This window comes from Gadus morhua, chromosome 18 (assembly GCF_902167405.1).
Source record: "Gadus morhua chromosome 18, gadMor3.0, whole genome shotgun sequence".
Taxonomy (NCBI): Eukaryota; Metazoa; Chordata; class Actinopteri; order Gadiformes; family Gadidae; genus Gadus; species Gadus morhua.
This window is the reverse complement of record NC_044065.1, coordinates 9261540-9278321: the sequence shown is the minus strand read 5'-3', so window position 1 is coordinate 9278321 and position 16782 is coordinate 9261540. Positions and strand designations below refer to the sequence as shown.

The following is a 16782-nucleotide window of genomic DNA, read 5'->3' as shown; positions in this document are numbered from 1 at the left end:
ACAAGTTAATCCTAATGAAACTTACAGTAAGCGCTTTTTGGGCATTTTCGGATTTCTCTTCAGCAACAGCCATGTTTTTTATCTTGGCTGAGAAATAAGAGTGAATGCTGAATAAGCAAATTATCGCGGGAAACATGCCAATTTACTTAAGTCTCTCCAGGAATTCAGTAGCCAAACCCTAAAAGCAAACCAGAGAAGACAACCCAGTGCCATGACATGATTTACAGATTATTTTAACAAATATATTTGTAGCAAGCATTGCAGTCCTTGGTCAAATAATTCCAACAGCACAATTTAGTTTGTGTCCATAACTTCTACAAAGGAATAAAAGGTCATTTGTTTTTCCATGTGCAACTCTAAAATGAGAATTGAGCATTTATTGATTTCCAAGCATCACCTTAAAGTTCATTCATACAGCAAACACTTTCTCAGCGATAGCAGACAAGGTTATGAAACGTTCAAAAACATTCACTAATTGTATAATTAAACTAGACATCAATGCTGTTGAACAAATAGGTCCATGATGTGACTTCAAACGATGGGAATCACAAGCGCCATGATAAAGCATTGGTAGAAGGGACAATCCCCAGTGCAATTCTAAAGTGCATCTCATGGTGATTTTAAATACAAGTCAAGAAGGAAAGTGCACCAATATGTTACAGCATTACAATTACGCCAAGCAGGCTTAACAGGCCACATTAGAAGACAATTAAGTCGCCTGCATTAGAAATTGATATGTGGATGACCAGTGACATTACAGTAAGTACGTACGATTATACTTTAGATTCCTTAGAAGCTCCACCTAGTGCACTATAATCCAGTCGACAGAGCTTATCCTATGAACAAATATAAACACTATTTCGGGAAGACTCGACGAGTACCGTTAATGTAATCAATAGAGCACCATAAATCTCCTGTAATTCCGTTCTGGCAATATTAAAAACATTCAGACGGTATTTAAGCACCTGACACAATGTGTGCAGTTGTACCTTCAGTTGCTGCCAAAAGGTACACCACAAAGTCAGCCACCATGGATGTCAAATGTTTCGCTTCTAAGTATGTCAAAGAAGCAAGAATTATAAGCTACAGCTCAGTGACTGTTTTTTTTTTTTCTCTCTAGAGAATATCCCAAGGAGCTTATTGGCTGTTCGTCAAGTAGTGCTCATAGGCTGAGGTAGAGCGATGGTTCGATCAGGAAGACGTTAGGCACTGGTGTTTCTGTGCAACAAAAAAAAACACGAGACAAATCACCCAATTAAGTTGGTGTCGCCGTCTTGATTCCCTCCGCATCGCTCTCATCCAACTTCTGAGCCCCACAGACTTTTTTTCTTTTTTGTTTTCACCGTACAGTAGGTTCCAGCTCCGGGCTGGCATAAGAGTCAATAACAATAAATAGTAACCTCCCCGTGTGGCCGAGTGCATCAGCGCAGGCTGTACACAATGCTTACATTTTTTTTTTTATATTAATTTTTTTTAAGCAATCGTGTAAAAAAACAAAGAAAAATAAGAAGCAGATCAGCAGCAGGGTGTGGACGCCCCCCTGGCCCCACTCAGGTCCTCTTTGGTTCTCTGAATACAGTCGAAGATCTCCTGGAAGAGCGCCTTGTACTCCGGCTGCTGGATATCGTCCGTGCAGGCGGCCCCCAAAGAGGCGTGGCGACCGGGGGCGGCGGCGGCGGGGGTGGCGGTGGCGGGGGTGGCGGTGGCGGGGGCGGCGGCGGCGGCGGGGGCGGTGGCGGTCTGGATGGCCTTGTGGCTGTGGCCCTCGCCGTCCGGGGCCCTGGGAGGAGCCCCACAGCGCTGCAGCAGCTCCTCGTACTTCACCTGCAGGGCGCTGTACTGCGCGTCCACCTCGTTGAGCAGCGAGATGCCGCGGTACTTCACCGCCTCCGAGCGGCGCGCCCGGGCCCGCTTTGCGGAGGCGCCGGTGGGCGCCGGCCTCTGGGGAGTACCGCTGCCCGCCGCCACCGCCGCCGCCGCCACCACGAGATCCCCCCCGTCATCGTCGTCCTCGTCGTCGTGGTCCTCGTCTTCCTCGTCCTCGTGGTTGTGGAACAGCGCGGTGGGCGGGGCCGCGTGGGCGTGGCCCATCCCGCGGCCGGCGGAGCGGGCGGAGCGCTCTGTGCGCCAGAGCAGCCGCAGCTCCGCCGCCTCGCACTCCACCTCGGCGAGCTGGGCCTGCAGGGGGAACAGGGTCAAAGGTCACGGAGGGCCACGGGTTCTGAGTAATATTCAGTGAATTCAAGACCCGTCAGTCAGGGAACGTTAGGGGTCAGTCGGGGTTCAGGTAGGTTCTAGGGATTGGGGGATCGAACCCAGTACCTTTAGGCTGGGCAACCACCCCTTTGGGTACCAACACCACCACTTAAAAAAAGATTTATGGGGCCAATGCCGATGTGAGGGATGTAAAAAATTACCAATTACGAACCAATTAAGGAACCAATTACCTGTAGTATGGGGAGGAGCCACTAACCTTCACACTGAATATGATGTCAAACTATTTGTGTTGGGAGTGTACGTGGATGTGCTCAGTTAAAGCATTTAACTGAGTGATTACGTTTCATACCGATATCTCTGCGATATGCTGACTCAAGCACCAACATGTCTGAGCCTCAAAATACCACTGACCCGGCACCCCTCCATCAAGTCCAGCTGCCGCTCCAGCGCCGCGTTCTCATTGGCCAGCACGTCGGCCTCGCGCTCCGCCTCCTCCCTGCCAGCCCTCTCATTGGCAAGCTGGGTCTGGAGGGCCCGGAGGGAGCGGCGCAGCGACGCTTGCTCCTCCTCGCGCCACTCCAGCTTGGACGACGCGGCGTGGAGGTCGTCTGAGGAGCCGTCGTGCTCGTCGTACCTGTGAGGGGCGAACCGGCCGTTACTGAGGAAATGCACATCAGACACAGTCACGATTGTCACTTCCTCTACCATCCACCCTCCTTCAGCTGTGAACGGCATGAAGACTAAACGTGTGGTTAACCGTCTGCATTGGATGGATGACATGCAATTCTTTGCAAGCACAATGCAAGTCCAATCCTGCACACTGAGGCTCTTCTGTCACAGCAACAGTGTTCCTGAAGGTGCGTCATAAATAAAGTGAAGGATTATGAAGAATTGTATTCTTCACGATGATGTCTTAAAAATAGGTGTGGCGCGCACATCCTTCATCAGCCCTGATGAAGATCCCTAGAGATCGAAACGTTGCCTGTTAATAAATCCACTTCTGGAGCATTTAAACAGTGAGCAGACCCTCCTTTTTTCTTTTCTACAGGATGATGCCACCATAGTGATGTAATGCATGTAATGGCTATCCATTATCTAGGAGATTAACACTCAGACTTTGCCTGTTTGGCCTTAGGCTAGACCCAATGCTACTCATATCCGACCAAGCCCAGACAGCGGCTTCTGGCCGCCACCACCAACAAGCCACTGACATCGGGGATGAACGCGTGGGGCAGCTTTTTGTGACACGACAATCCATCGCCATCCTGTCCACAAATACTGTGTTGGTATGAAAATAAACCCAAAAATGGACGAAGGAAGAGGGCACAGGGAAGACTAACAAGATAAGGGGATGAAGTGTTCGGCCGAATGCCAGCGGAAATGGAGCCATCTCTCTAAACAAGAACCGAGTTTACCTGCCGGGGAGGGGGGGGGGGGGGGGGGGGGGGGGGGGGGCCTGAGGAGATTAGCCTAACGGTGAGCGATCGATAAGCCGAGATGAAACTGGAAGGGGAACAGACTGTAGAGCGCTCTGCTCCTCCCTTCCTCTCTACCCAACAACGCTGGACTCTGACCCGAGGGCTTCAGCCATATCCAGGGCACAGCTCTGGCCTACAGTTCTTCAGCCTGCGGTCAATGGGGGTGTTGGGCCGTATATCTTTTGTGTTTGCCTGTCACAGACTTCCTCTTGGACCCAAATAAAGACATAAAAGGTGGTTCCGTAACAAAACTTATCAAGGGACCAAGCTGACCACGGTGGGATGAACAAATAGTTCAACGTCATTTTTTAAATCTATGCACGCCTATGTCTCTATACTCTATATATGTCTCAAACATACTATAAGTATGTTTGAATACTGAAAAGGGGAACACTTTTTTGATGAACTAAATACATAGTGAATTTTTATTATTTGTTCGTAAAGAAAATTAGTTTTTATTTTATTGCGCAAAATATTTGGTGGGCCCTGGGCACATAGGGTGACCACATGAACAAGTTTGGGAACCCCTCCCCTTGTCTCGCAGAGTCAACCTTTCCATAATGGAAAGTCTGGGACAAAGTGTTGATTAACTAGGCCAAGAACCGCCTACTTACAGGTCTTGATTGACATGCAAACACGACCAATCACGGAGCATACGCCGGAAACAGAGCTTCTAGAAAAACCGACCCGTGGTGGAACAAATGTTAAATAGTTACTCAGTGATCTATGAAGAAAATAGGATTGACCGTCGCACTGAAAATAAAATGAAAACATAATGATTAAAAAGATTCACTGGCCGGAACTAAATCGACATTACTGTGCGTGAGGACGCTGACAGCCAGTGAGAATTGGGTCTTGAGTTTCTTCCAGGCACCGCATGGCTTAACTCCCAAGCTCCACACATCAGCCGTTCAGCACGGGTCACATGATGGCGCTGGGCCAATGAACGGGAGAGGCTGAGACCACCTATGGGCTAACTGGTTTACATGGAGTGACCTGGAAGTACAGGCCCTGGGTGGGTAAGACGTGTCAAACGCCAAGACAAGTATTAGGCTTAGTTTGTCTAGAGGAGGGCTTATGCTGGGGAGGATTGGAAGAAGGAATTACTGTATTACCTCTTCAGAGCGTGGGTCACACACTCGGGGGTCTATAAAATGTCCTGCTCCCTAGCCAAGGGCCCATCAGGAGTTACCAGAGCCCAAAGTCTTAAATGTGCCTTCTCTATCTGACAAGTCACCACCAAAGTTTTAATATAAATTAAAAAACCGATCCAATCAAATATTAAAATTAATTTCTGAGGCATTAGGCAGCAAATGTGTTGCATTTTTACCTGATCAATTATCTTATTAAATATAATTAGATTCAAGCCATTTCTTGCGGATGAATCAAATAATCGTCACGTCAACATTGACTGAGGTGTACGGGTTAGGACTCTGGGGTTAGACCTAACCCTAACCCCAATGAAGACCTTACAATAAGAACCGTCAGGGGCCTTCCGCCCCGCACCCTTCTGGAGCGGGGGGCGTCCGTCTCACCTGAGGGTGCTCTGCAGCTCCTGCAGGCAGGACACGCTGTGGGTGCTACGGGGGTCCCCGGGGGGCGTGGTCCGCTGGGGGGGGCTGTTCTTCACGTCCTCCAGCTCCCGCTGCAGCTCCTCGGCCTGGCTCTGAAGCCCCTCCGCCGTCTCCGTCAGTCTGCCCAGGGAAGGAGGGAGCAGGCGTAGAGGGAGAGAGAGTGTGAGTCCTCCCCAATCATCAGCCTGCCACCTGTTTGGTTCCTTGCGACATCTAGTGAAAAGGTCTTCTGGTGTGAAAGGTCCCGGTCTTCAGCCCTCTTAGAACGATGTTTTACACAAAATGTTGAGGGAACCTAAACTATCAACCAAAAACCAACTCTCCTGTGACTCTCCTTCCTCCATTATATATAATATTGGATTTGAAATGGCCGCACTCAAATCTGCCACTCTTGCTTGTCTTGAAATTGCATAGCACTTTAAAAAACGCTTAGCTGAAATAGTATATATATGTAATACATTTCCTGCCGCCCCACCGAATCCCAAACAAACTGTTTGAGCGTGACTCATTGTGCACTCCAGTCCCTGCGGCATGAAACCCATCCAAAACAATCCCTGACAGGTGCATGGTTCAGTAGAGCGGCAGGAGAGTTGTTTCAGCCCGAGAAGAGCCAGCCCAGCGACCGACCGACCGACCGACCGGCTGTCCGGCTGTCCTGCCCTCCCTCCCTCACTCCCTCCCTCCTCCTCCCTCCTCTTCACCTCTGGATCTTCTGCTGGGCGCCGCGGTTGTCCAGGCCCAGCCGGTGGTTGGTCTGCTCCAGGTCCCTGGAGGTCGCGTCCAGCTGCTCGTACACCTTGGCGTGCTGCTCGTTGACCTGCCGGAGGACCTCCACCTGCTTGGTCAGGTACTTGGGGGCGACGGAGGGGGAGAGAGAGAGAGAGAGGGGCGAGAGGGTAAGCAGAGAATGGAGAGGCCGTGCATGTTGGTGGGAAATGCGTAAAGAGAGGTAGACGATATTATTGGGGAACTACCAAAAACCTCCTTGTTAGTGGATAACTTCGATCCTTAAAACATAGTCGATCCCTTTACTACTAATGATACGAAAAGAGAAAAAGGTCTCCTTCTTTATTTTGTAGAACGAAGGCAACCACACACAGACCACAAAACCAGCGTGATGATACATGTCTCACATCATAAAGAAATGCTGGTGTGATCTTAATCCGGCATTCAAATGCCATGCAAAACCTTTGCTCTTCCACATCTCCTTCCAAACGGTTACACGCAGGGCTACTAATGGGTCAAAGATCACCATAAAATGATACGCAGTCACAATAAAAACAAGAGCTTTAACACAGCGTGACATTGACGGTGATATCAGTTAGCCTAAGTACGGAAGCTCAATATTCATCTGATCATATTATATAATCGTTAGGAGAACGGATGCTTCGAGATTAGATTAGCCAAGATTGAGCCAACCACAGCGGGGTACACGTGGAGTAGGACACAGTCTCACTACATGAACAACACACCAACTCCCTGTTCCCACCTTTCACCCTCGAACAAGTACATTTTATCTAATCAGCTGAGGAGGACATAAAACGCCTACAACTTAAAACCAAATGTGTGGCTAACCAAATATGACCAACTACATTTGGGCAGCTGAAGATCTTACAATAACGATTATGTGTGATATTCACTCTACTACAGTGTTAAAGGAACACTACATTGAGGGGCGTCCGAGCATAGGCCACAGTGCCAGGAACTCTTCCAAGAGTGATTAAACACTTCCCCAGGGATTGGTGTTGCTATTAGGACTAGTACCAGCCATGGGTGAACACGACAACAACAACGACACGTTAGCTTGCATTTGTCTTATAGGTTTGATGAGTCATCATCATCTGTCTTGAAAACCATGATAAGCTTCCCCAGTTATTTTTAACATGGTTGAATATAGGAAACCAAGGCAACAATATTTGCTATCCAAAAATATGTGTTCAACTGATATGAACACATATTACTGGCCTTACCATCGGAAATGTGTGGACTTTGCCCGTTTACTGTACCCAAACAAACCACTTTCTTAATGAATTACAGCCTTGGTCAGCCTCAGTTATTGCCAGTGAGGATTATTTTCATAATATAGTACCATTCGGCTTGTGGATTTACTTGTGGACTTTTAAGCTCAGAGAGTTGGCAGCAGGGTGAACCCATACCTCTATCTCCTGTAGTTGCTCTTGGTTGGTGGAGTACATCTGCTGGAGGCCCTGTTCCAGCTCTTTGTTGCGATCCAGAAGAGTTTTCCCCAGCTCTGCTGCCAGGTGCAGATCTACCAAGGGGGAGAGAACCGTTAAAACAGGATGTGAGCCTCACCGACCACCAAATAACCACGTCTTGCTGATTGCAAAGCTCGATGCAAAGCAAGATCTAGCTCAATTACATTTCCTTAAGATGTGCCTGACAAAACACAGCCGCCAGAAATAAAAAAGGTACACATTCAGGAAACGTATGCATTCTGCCGCATACGGTAGCATACGTCTTGACACCTGCACGTACAATGACCGTTCTGCCTTGGGTAATTGTGCGAACTACATCAAATACAACTATTTACAGACATCATTGAGACAAGTGCATGAATTGCAACGAAGAATGGACAAAAGGAACCGGTACCGTGTTCAAGGTCTCGCTTGTCATACCAGGGCTCCTCTTCCTTGATTTCGAATTCTTCCTCCACAATCATATCGGTCAGCATCCTTAATTTACACACGCAACACCGGCGTCGTTTTAATAAAAATATATATTTGCTGTAAGAAGACGACCACAAAAAACGATAACTGAAATGTTTGCCCTTCCAGCCCCGGTATCAGTCCAATCCAGGAGGAGCCGTCAGCCGGCATGCGCTGTACTAAACGACGGCGTCCCCTGGCTTGCAGGGTGCAACTGAAGCCCGGGCATCCGCCACCGTGGTCTCTGATTGGTTCATCGTTTGACAACACGTTACACACGCACGAGAAGTTGCGTGTCGCTGAGGTAGATCAGAGCAATATCATCCCACTGCAGACGCAAATGGGCGTTCTCGTGTGGTGGGGGTTCACGTTGACGCAGACTGGAACGCCCCCTTCTTATTCTTCGTCGCCTTTCTCGCTGAACTGTATTAAAATGTCAAAGTGTACTACTCCGAAACCATGTAAATAGTGTTGTAAATAAACTTCCAAAGCTTTTCAAAATAACCTCACATGGTGTGATCTTTTTACAATTTATTCGATTTACCAGCATTCGTAGTGTTGATCAGCAGTCCGCTAGAGTGGCGAAGTCACGCCTCTTCCGGTAGAGCTCATGGGACCGATGAGATCGAAAAATATGAATGGGTGTCAATGGAGAGAAAATAATTATTTTCTGGTCCCAGTCTTTATATGACCTGGATTACACATATGTTGTTTGTGGATTTGAATGATAATTTTTCATGCAAAGAAAACTAAAAATTGTCGTGAAGAAGATTGATAATTTTAGGTTTTATGTGAGGCCGCTTTGTGAACTACAGCTCTTCGCTGCTCTCGACGCATATGATATACGTCACAACACCCGCACTTGGAACTCGGCACAGAGATGGCGATCTCTCTGCCCCACTTCACCGCTGTTTCCAAGGGGAGGATAAAAGCATCGAAAGAGGTGAAAACCATCATAAGTCGGGGCACGTGCAGAGTTTCAGTTATGCCGATGGGAAGATTGTCGGTCTTCTCCACGCCAGTCGCAGGGAGCGTGACGTCACATACGAGCCGTGTAGTCTTTCTCGTTGTGTTTTCTCTACAGCCTTTATCTGAACAATTGCACAATAAACGGTTGAAGTCTTTGCATGAAAAATGATCATTTAAATCCACAAACAACATATGTGTAATCCAGGGCATATAAAGACCGGGACCAGAAAATAATTATTTTCTCTCCATTGACACCCATTCATATTTTTCGATCTCATAGGTCCCATCATAGATATATATATATATATATATAGAACACTATATAACCATCAACACATACAAAATAAACGAAAATACATTTTAATGTCATGTATATCCTCTTTATTGATGATTGATTAATATGTTTTGTCTTCGCCTCAGTGGTTCAGTGGAGTGCACTCTGCCTAACCCCCTGGAGACCGGGGTTCAAGTTGATGTCTTCTGATGAAATGTCGAAATTCATCAAATAAAACATAGGGGCTAACACTCTTGTTTTTTATTGGTCGTCATGAAAAAAAACATAAGGGGTAACACTGTTGTTTTTTATTGGTCCTCATGAAAAAAAACATAAGGGGTAACACTTTTGTTTACTATTGGTCCTCATGAAAAAAACATAAGGGGTAACACTGTCGTTTTTTATCGGTCCTCATGAAAAAAAACATAAGGGGTAACACTGTCGTTTTTTATCGGTCCTCATGAAAAAAAACATAAGGGGTAACACTGTAGTTTTTTATTGGTCCTCATGAAAAAAAACATAAGGGGTAACACTGTCGTTTTTTATCGGTCGTCATGAAAAAAGACATAAGGGGTAACACTGTCTTTTTTTATCGGTCGTCATGAAAAAAAACACAAGGGGTAGCACTGTCCTTTTTTATTGGTCCTCATGAAAAAAAACATAAGGGGTAACACTGTCCTTTTTTATTGGTCCTCATGAAAAAAAACATAAGGGGTAACACTGTCGTTTTTTATTGGTCCTCATGAAAAAAAACATAAGGGGTAACGCTGCTGTTTTTTATTGGTCGTCATGAAAAAAACATAAGGGGTAACACTGACGTTTTTTATCGGTCGTCATTAAAAAACATAAGGGGTAACACTGTCGTTTTTTATTGGTCGTCATGAAAAAAAACCTAAGGGGTAACACTGACGTTTTTTATCGGTCGTCATGAAAAAAAACATAAGGGGTAACACTGTCGTTTTTTATCGGTCGTCATGAAAAAAAAACATGAGGGGTAACACTGTTGTTTTTTATCGGTCGTCATGAAAAAAAACATAAGGGGTAACACTGTCGTTTTTAATCGGTCGTCATGAAAAAAAACACAAGGGGTAGCACTGTCGTTTTTTATTGGTCCTCATGAAAAAAAAAAAAACATAAGGGGTAACACTGTTGTTTTTTATTGGTTGTCATGAAAAAAACCATAAGGGGTAACACTGTCGTTTTTTTATTGGTCGTCATGAAAAAAAACATAAGGGAAATAATAGAAATACACACATAATAATAATTCTTTATTTCAGACCCAGGAGGATCCATATCAACACAGACAAAATAAACAAACATACATTTTAATGTCATGTAGATCCTCTTTAGTGATGATTGATTCATATGTTTTGTCTTCGCCTCTGTGGTGCAGTGGAGTGCACTCTGCCTAACCGCCTGGAGACCGGGGTTCAAGTCCGGTTGATGTCATCTGTTGAAATGTCGAAATTCATCAAATAAAACATAGGGGCTAACACTCTTGTTATTTTATATGTCGTCATGAAAAAAAACATAAGGGGTAATACTGTTGTTTTTTATTGGTCTTCATGAAAAAAAACATAAGGGGTAACACTGTTGTTTATTATTGGTCGTCATGAAAAAAACATAAGGGGTAACACTGTCGTTTTTTATTGGTCTTCATGAAAAAAAACATAAGGGGTAACACTGTCCTTTTTTATTGGTACTCATGAAAAAAAACATAAGGGGTAACACTGTCGTTTTTTATTGGTCCTCATGAAAAAAAACATAAGGGGTAACACTGTCGTTTTTTATTGGTCCTCATGAAAAAAAACATAAGGGGTAACACTGTTGTTTTTTATTGGTCCTCATGAAAAAACCATAAGGGGTAACACTGTTGTTTTTTATTGGTCGTCATGAAAAATAACATAAGGTGTAACACAGTTGTTTCTTATTGGTCGTCCTGAAAAAAAACATAAGGGGTAACACTGTTGTTTATTATTGGTCGTCATGAAAAATAACATAAGGTGTAACACAGTTGTTTCTTATTGGTCGTCCTGAAAAAAACCATAAGGGGTAACACTGTTGTTTATTATTGGTTGTCATGAAAAATACATAAGGGGTAACACTGTCGTTTTTTATTGGTCGTCATGAAAAAAAACATAAGGGGTAACACTGTTGTTTATTATTGGTTGTCATGAAAAAAACATAAGGGGTAACACTGTCGTTTTTTATTGGTCGTCATGAAAAAAAACATAAGGGGTAACACTGTTGTTTTTTATCGGTCGTCCTGAAAAAAAACATAAGGGGTAACACTGTTGTTTATTATTGGTTGTCATGAAAAAAACATAAGGGGTAACACTGTCGTTTTTTATTGGTCGTCATGAAAAAAAACATAAGGGGTAACACTGTTGTTTTTTATCGGTCCTCATGAAAAAAACCATAAGGGGTAACACTGTTGTTTTTTATCGGTCCTCATGAAAAAAAACATAAGGGGTAACACTGTTGTTTTTTATCGGTCGTCATGAAAAAAAACATAAGGGGTAACACTGTCGTTTTTTATCGGTAGGCATGAGAAAAAACATAAGGGGTAACACTGTCGTTTTTTATCGGTCGTCATGAAAAAAAACATGAGGGGTAACACTGTTGTTTTTTATCGGTCGTCATGAAAAAAAACATGAGGGGTAACACTGTTGTTTTTTATCGGTCGTCATGAAAAAAAACATAAGGGGTAACACTGTCGTTTTTAATCGGTCGTCATGAAAAAAAACATAAGGGGTAACACTGTCCTTTTTTATTGGTCCTCATGAAAAAAAACATAAGGGGTAACACTGTCGTTTTTTATCGGTCGTCATGAAAAAAAATATAAGGGGTAACACTGTTGTTTTCTATCGGTCGTCATGAAAAAAAATATAAGGGGTAACACTGTTGTTTTCTATCGGTCGTCATGAAAAAAAACATAAGGGGTAACACTGTTGTTTTTTATTGGTCGTCATGAAAAAAAACATATGGTGTAACACTGTTGTTTTTTATTGGTCGTCATGAGAAAAAACATAAGGTGTAACAATGTTGTTTTTTATTGGTCGTCATGAAAAAAAACAAAAGGGGTAACACTGTCGTTTTTTATTGGTCTTCATGAAAAAAAACATAAGGGGTAACACTGTCGTTTTTTATCGGTCGTCATGAGAAAAAACATAAGGTGTAACAATGTTGTTTTTTATTGGTCGTCATGAAAAAAAACAAAAGGGGTAACACTGTCGTTTTTTATTGGTCTTCATGAAAAAAAACATAAGGGGTAACACTGTCATTTTTTATCGGTCGTCATGAGAAAAAACATAAGGGGTAACACTGTCGTTTTTTATTGGTCGTCATGAAAAAAAACATGAGGGGTAACACTTGTTTTTTATTGGTCGTCATGAAAAAAAACATAAGGGGTAACACTGTTGTCTTTCTCAAATAAAATATAAGGGGACACTGTTGTTTTTTATTGGTCGTCATGAAAAAAAACATAAGGGAAATAATAGAAATACACACATAATAATAATTCTTTATTTCAGACCCAGGAGGATCCATATCAAGACAAAATAAACAAACATACATTTTAATGTCATGTATATCATCTTTATTGATGATTGATTAATATGTTCTGTCTACGCCTCAGTGGTGCAGCGGAGTGCACGCTGCCTAATCCCCTGGAGACCGTGGTTCAAGTCCGGTTGATGGCTTCTGTTGAAATGTCGAAATTCATCAAATATACATAGGGGTCCTCATGAAAAAAAACATAAGGGGTAACACTGTCCTTTTTTATTGGTCCTCATGAAAAAAAACATAAGGGGTAACACTGTCGTTTTTTATTGGTCCTCATGAAAATAAACATAAGAGGTAACACTGTCATTTTTTATTGGTCGTCATGAAAAAAAGCATGAGGAGTAACACTGTTGTTTTTTATTGGTCCTCATGAAAATAAACATAAGAGGTAACACTGTCATTTTTTATTGGTCGTCATGAAAAAAAGCATAAGGAGTAACACTGTTGTTTTTTATTGGTCCTCATGAAAAAAACCATAAGGGGTAACACTGTCGTTTTTTATTGGTCGTCATGAAATAAAAACACAAGGGGTAACACTGTTTTTTTTATCTGTCGTCATGAAAAATCCATAAGGGGTAACACAGTCTAAATGTATAGAATAAAACATAGGGGGTAACTGTCGTTTTTATCAAATGAAACATGAGGGGTGACACTGTCGTTTTTCTTTGGTCGTCATGAAAAAAAACATAAGGGGTAACACTGTCGTTTTTTATCGGTCGTCATGAAAAAAAACATGAGGGGTAACGCTGTTGTTTTTTATTGGTCTTCATGAAAAAAAACACAAGGGGTAACACTGTCGTTTTTTATCGGTCGTCATGAAAAAAAACTTTAAGGGGTAACACTGTCGTTTTTTATCGGTCGTCATGAAAAAAAACATAAGGGGTGACGCTGTTGTTTTTTATTGGTCGTCATGAAATAAAAACACAAGGGGTAACACTGTTGTTTTTATCTGTCGTCATGAAAAATCCAAAAGGGGTAACACAGTCGAAATGTCTAGAATAAAACATAGGGGGTAACACTGTCGTTTTTATCAAATGAAACATGAGGGGTGACACTGTCGTTTTTCTTTGGTCGTCATGAAAAAAACCATAAGGGCTAACACTATTGTTTTTTATTGGTCGTCATGAAAAAAACATAAGGGGTAACACTGTCGTTTTTTATCGGTCGTCAATGAGAAAAACATAAGGGGTAACACTGTTGTTTTTGATTGGTCGTCATGAAAAAAAAATAAGGGGTCACACTGTCGTTTTTATCAAATGAAACGTAAATGGTAACACTGTCGTTTTTTATCTGTCGTCATGAAAAATCCATAAGGGGTTACCCGAGTCGGTGTGTTGAGATGAGAAAACAGGCACAGCCGTGTCCTTGAGGAACGGACATTCATGTCCATGCGCTTCTTGAGCTTATTACCACTAGATGATGACGCTGAATGTAGTCAAATACGTTCAGCCTCTAGCACCGGTGTCGTGCTGGCACAGTGGTTAGCACTGCTGCCTCACAGCTACACGGTCCCCAGTTCAAACCCGGTGGGGGTCGGTTTATCTATCTCCCTGTGTGGAGCCTGCCTGTCTCTCTCTCTCCCCGTGTGGAGGCTGTCTCTCTCTCTCCCCGTGTGGAGCCTGTCTGTCTCTCTCTCCCCGTGTGGAGCCTCTCTCTCTCTCTCTCCCCGTGTGGAGCCTGTCTCTCTCTCCCCGTGTGGAGCCTGTCTCTCTCTCTCTCTCTCTCTCTCTCTCTCTCTCTCCCCGTGTGGAGCCTGTCTCTCTCTCTCTCCCCGTGTGGAGCCTGTCTGTCTCTCTCTCCCCGTGTGGAGCCTGTCTCTCTCCCCGTGTGGAGCCTGTCTGTCTCTCCCCATGTCTATTTATTATTATTATATAGAGCCTGTCTCTCTCTCTCCCCGTGTGGAGCCTGTCTCTCTCTCTCTCCCCGTGTGTAGCCTGTCTCTCTCTCTCTCCCCGTGTGGAGCCTGTCTGTCTCTCCCCATGTCTATTTATTATTTTTATTATTATATATGCAGAGATCGTCATTTATTGGTCGTCATGAAAAAAAACATGAGGGGTAACACTTGTTTTTTATTGGTCGTCATGAAAAAAAACATAAGGGGTAACACTGTTGTCTTTCTCAAATAAAATATAAGGGGACACTGTTGTTTTTTATTGGTCGTCATGAAAAAAAACATAAGGGAAATAATAGAAATACACACATAATAATAATTCTTTATTTCAGACCCAGGAGGATCCATATCAACACAGACAAAATAAACAAACATACATTTTAATGTCATGTATATCCTCTTTATTGATGATTGAATAATATCTTTTGTCTTCGCCTCAGTGGTGCAGTGGAGTGCGTTCTGGCTAACCCCCTGGAGACCGGGGTTCAAGTCCGGTTGAAGTCTTCTGTTGAAATGTCGAAATTTATCAAATAAAACATAAGCGGTAACACTGTCTTTTTTATTGGTCGTCATGAAAAAAAACATAAAGGCTAACACTGTTGTTTTTTATTGGTCGTCATGAAAAAAAACATAAGGGGTAACACTGTCGTTTTTTATTGGTCCTCATGAAAAAAAACATAAGGGGTAACACTGTTGTTTTTTATTGGTCCTCATGAAAAAAAACATAAGGTGTAACACTGTCGTTTTTTATTGGTCCTCATGAAAAAAAACATGAAAAAATCATGAAAAAAAACATAAAGGCTAACGCTGTCGTTTTTTATTGGTCGTCATGAAAAAAAACATAAGGGGTAACACTGACGTTTTTTATCGGTCGTCATAAAAAAAAACATAAGGGGTAACACTGTCGTTTTTTATCGGTCGTCATGAAAAAAAATATAAGGGGTAACACTGTTGTTTTTTATCGTCGTCATGAAAAAAAACATAAAGGGTAACACTGTTGTTTTTTATTGGTCGTCTCTCTCTCTCTCTTACACCTTATGTTTTTTCTCATGACGACCAATAAAAAACAACAGTGTTACACCTTATGTTTTTTTTCATGACGACCAATAAAAAACAACAGTGTTACACCTTATGTTTTTTCTCATGACGACCAATAAAAAACAACAGTGTTACACCTTATGTTTTTTTTCATGACGACCAATAAAAAACAACAGTGTTACCCCTTATGTTTTTTTTCATGACGACCAATAAAAAACAACAGTGTTACCCTTTATGTTTTTTTTCATGACGACCGATAAAAAACAACAGTGTTACCCCTTATATTTTTTTTCATGACGACCGATAAAAAACGACAGTGTTACCCCTTATGTTTTTTTTTATGACGACCGATAAAAAACGTCAGTGTTACCCCTTATGTTTTTTTTCATGACGACCAATAAAAAACGACAGCGTTAGCCTTTATGTTTTTTTTCATGATTTTTTCATGGTTTTTTTCATGAGGACCAATAAAAAACGACAGTGTTACCCCTTATGTTTTTTTTCATGAGGACCAATAAAAAACAACAGTGTTAGCCTTTATGTTTTTTTTCATGACGACCAATAAAAAAGACAGTGTTACCCCTTATGTTTTATTTGATAAATTTCGACATTTCAACAGAAGACATCAACCGGACTTGAACCCCGGTCTCCAGGCGGTTAGCCAGAACGCACTCCACTGCACCACTGAGGCAAAGACAAAATATAATAATCAATCATCAATAAAGAGGATATACATGACATTAAAATGTATGTGTGTATTTCTACTATTTCCCTTATGTTTTTTTTCATGACGACCAATAAAAAACGACAGTGTTACCCCTTATGTTTTTTTTCATGACGGCCGATAAAAAACAACAGTGTTACCCCTTATGTTTTTTTTCATTACGACCGATAAAAAACGACAGTGTTACCCCTTATGTTTTTTTTCATGACGACCAATAAAAAAACACAGTGTCACCCCTCATGTTTCATTTGATAAAAACTACAGTGTTACCCCCTATGTTTTATTCGATACATTTCGACAGTGTTACCCCTTATGGGTTTTTCATGACGACAGATAAAGAACGACAGTGTTACCCTTTACGTATCTTTTGATAAAAAGGACAGTGCT

At 42.6% G+C, this 16782-nt stretch overlaps 1 protein-coding gene across 1 annotated transcript; it reads right to left on the bottom strand.

The window, feature by feature from the left end:
* Positions 1 to 357: 357 nt before the first annotated feature.
* On the bottom strand, positions 358 to 8160 carry LOC115530654 (cerebellar degeneration-related protein 2). Its single transcript, XM_030339340.1, has 6 exons — positions 7880 to 8160; positions 7426 to 7538; positions 5971 to 6119; positions 5231 to 5389; positions 2629 to 2851; positions 358 to 2178 (listed from the first exon to the last, which is right to left on the bottom strand). The coding sequence occupies exons 1-6, from the start codon at positions 7959 to 7961 to the stop codon at positions 1516 to 1518; spliced, it is 1389 nt and encodes a 462-aa protein (XP_030195200.1). The 5' UTR covers positions 7962 to 8160; the 3' UTR covers positions 358 to 1515.
* Positions 8161 to 16782: the final 8622 nt, after the last annotated feature.

Bases quoted from the DNA above. Each gene is read 5' to 3' on its own strand.
- LOC115530654 (XM_030339340.1), bottom strand. From the start codon at position 7,961: ATGCTGACCGATATGATTGTGGAGGAAGAATTCGAAATCAAGGAAGAG. The intron at 7,539-7,879 runs GTACCGGTTCCT...CCCCCTTGGTAG, and splicing joins CAAGCGAGACCTTGAACACG to ATCTGCACCTGGCAGCAGAG. The intron at 6,120-7,425 runs GTATGGGTTCAC...GTCGCCCCCAAG, and splicing joins AGCAACTACAGGAGATAGAG to TACCTGACCAAGCAGGTGGA.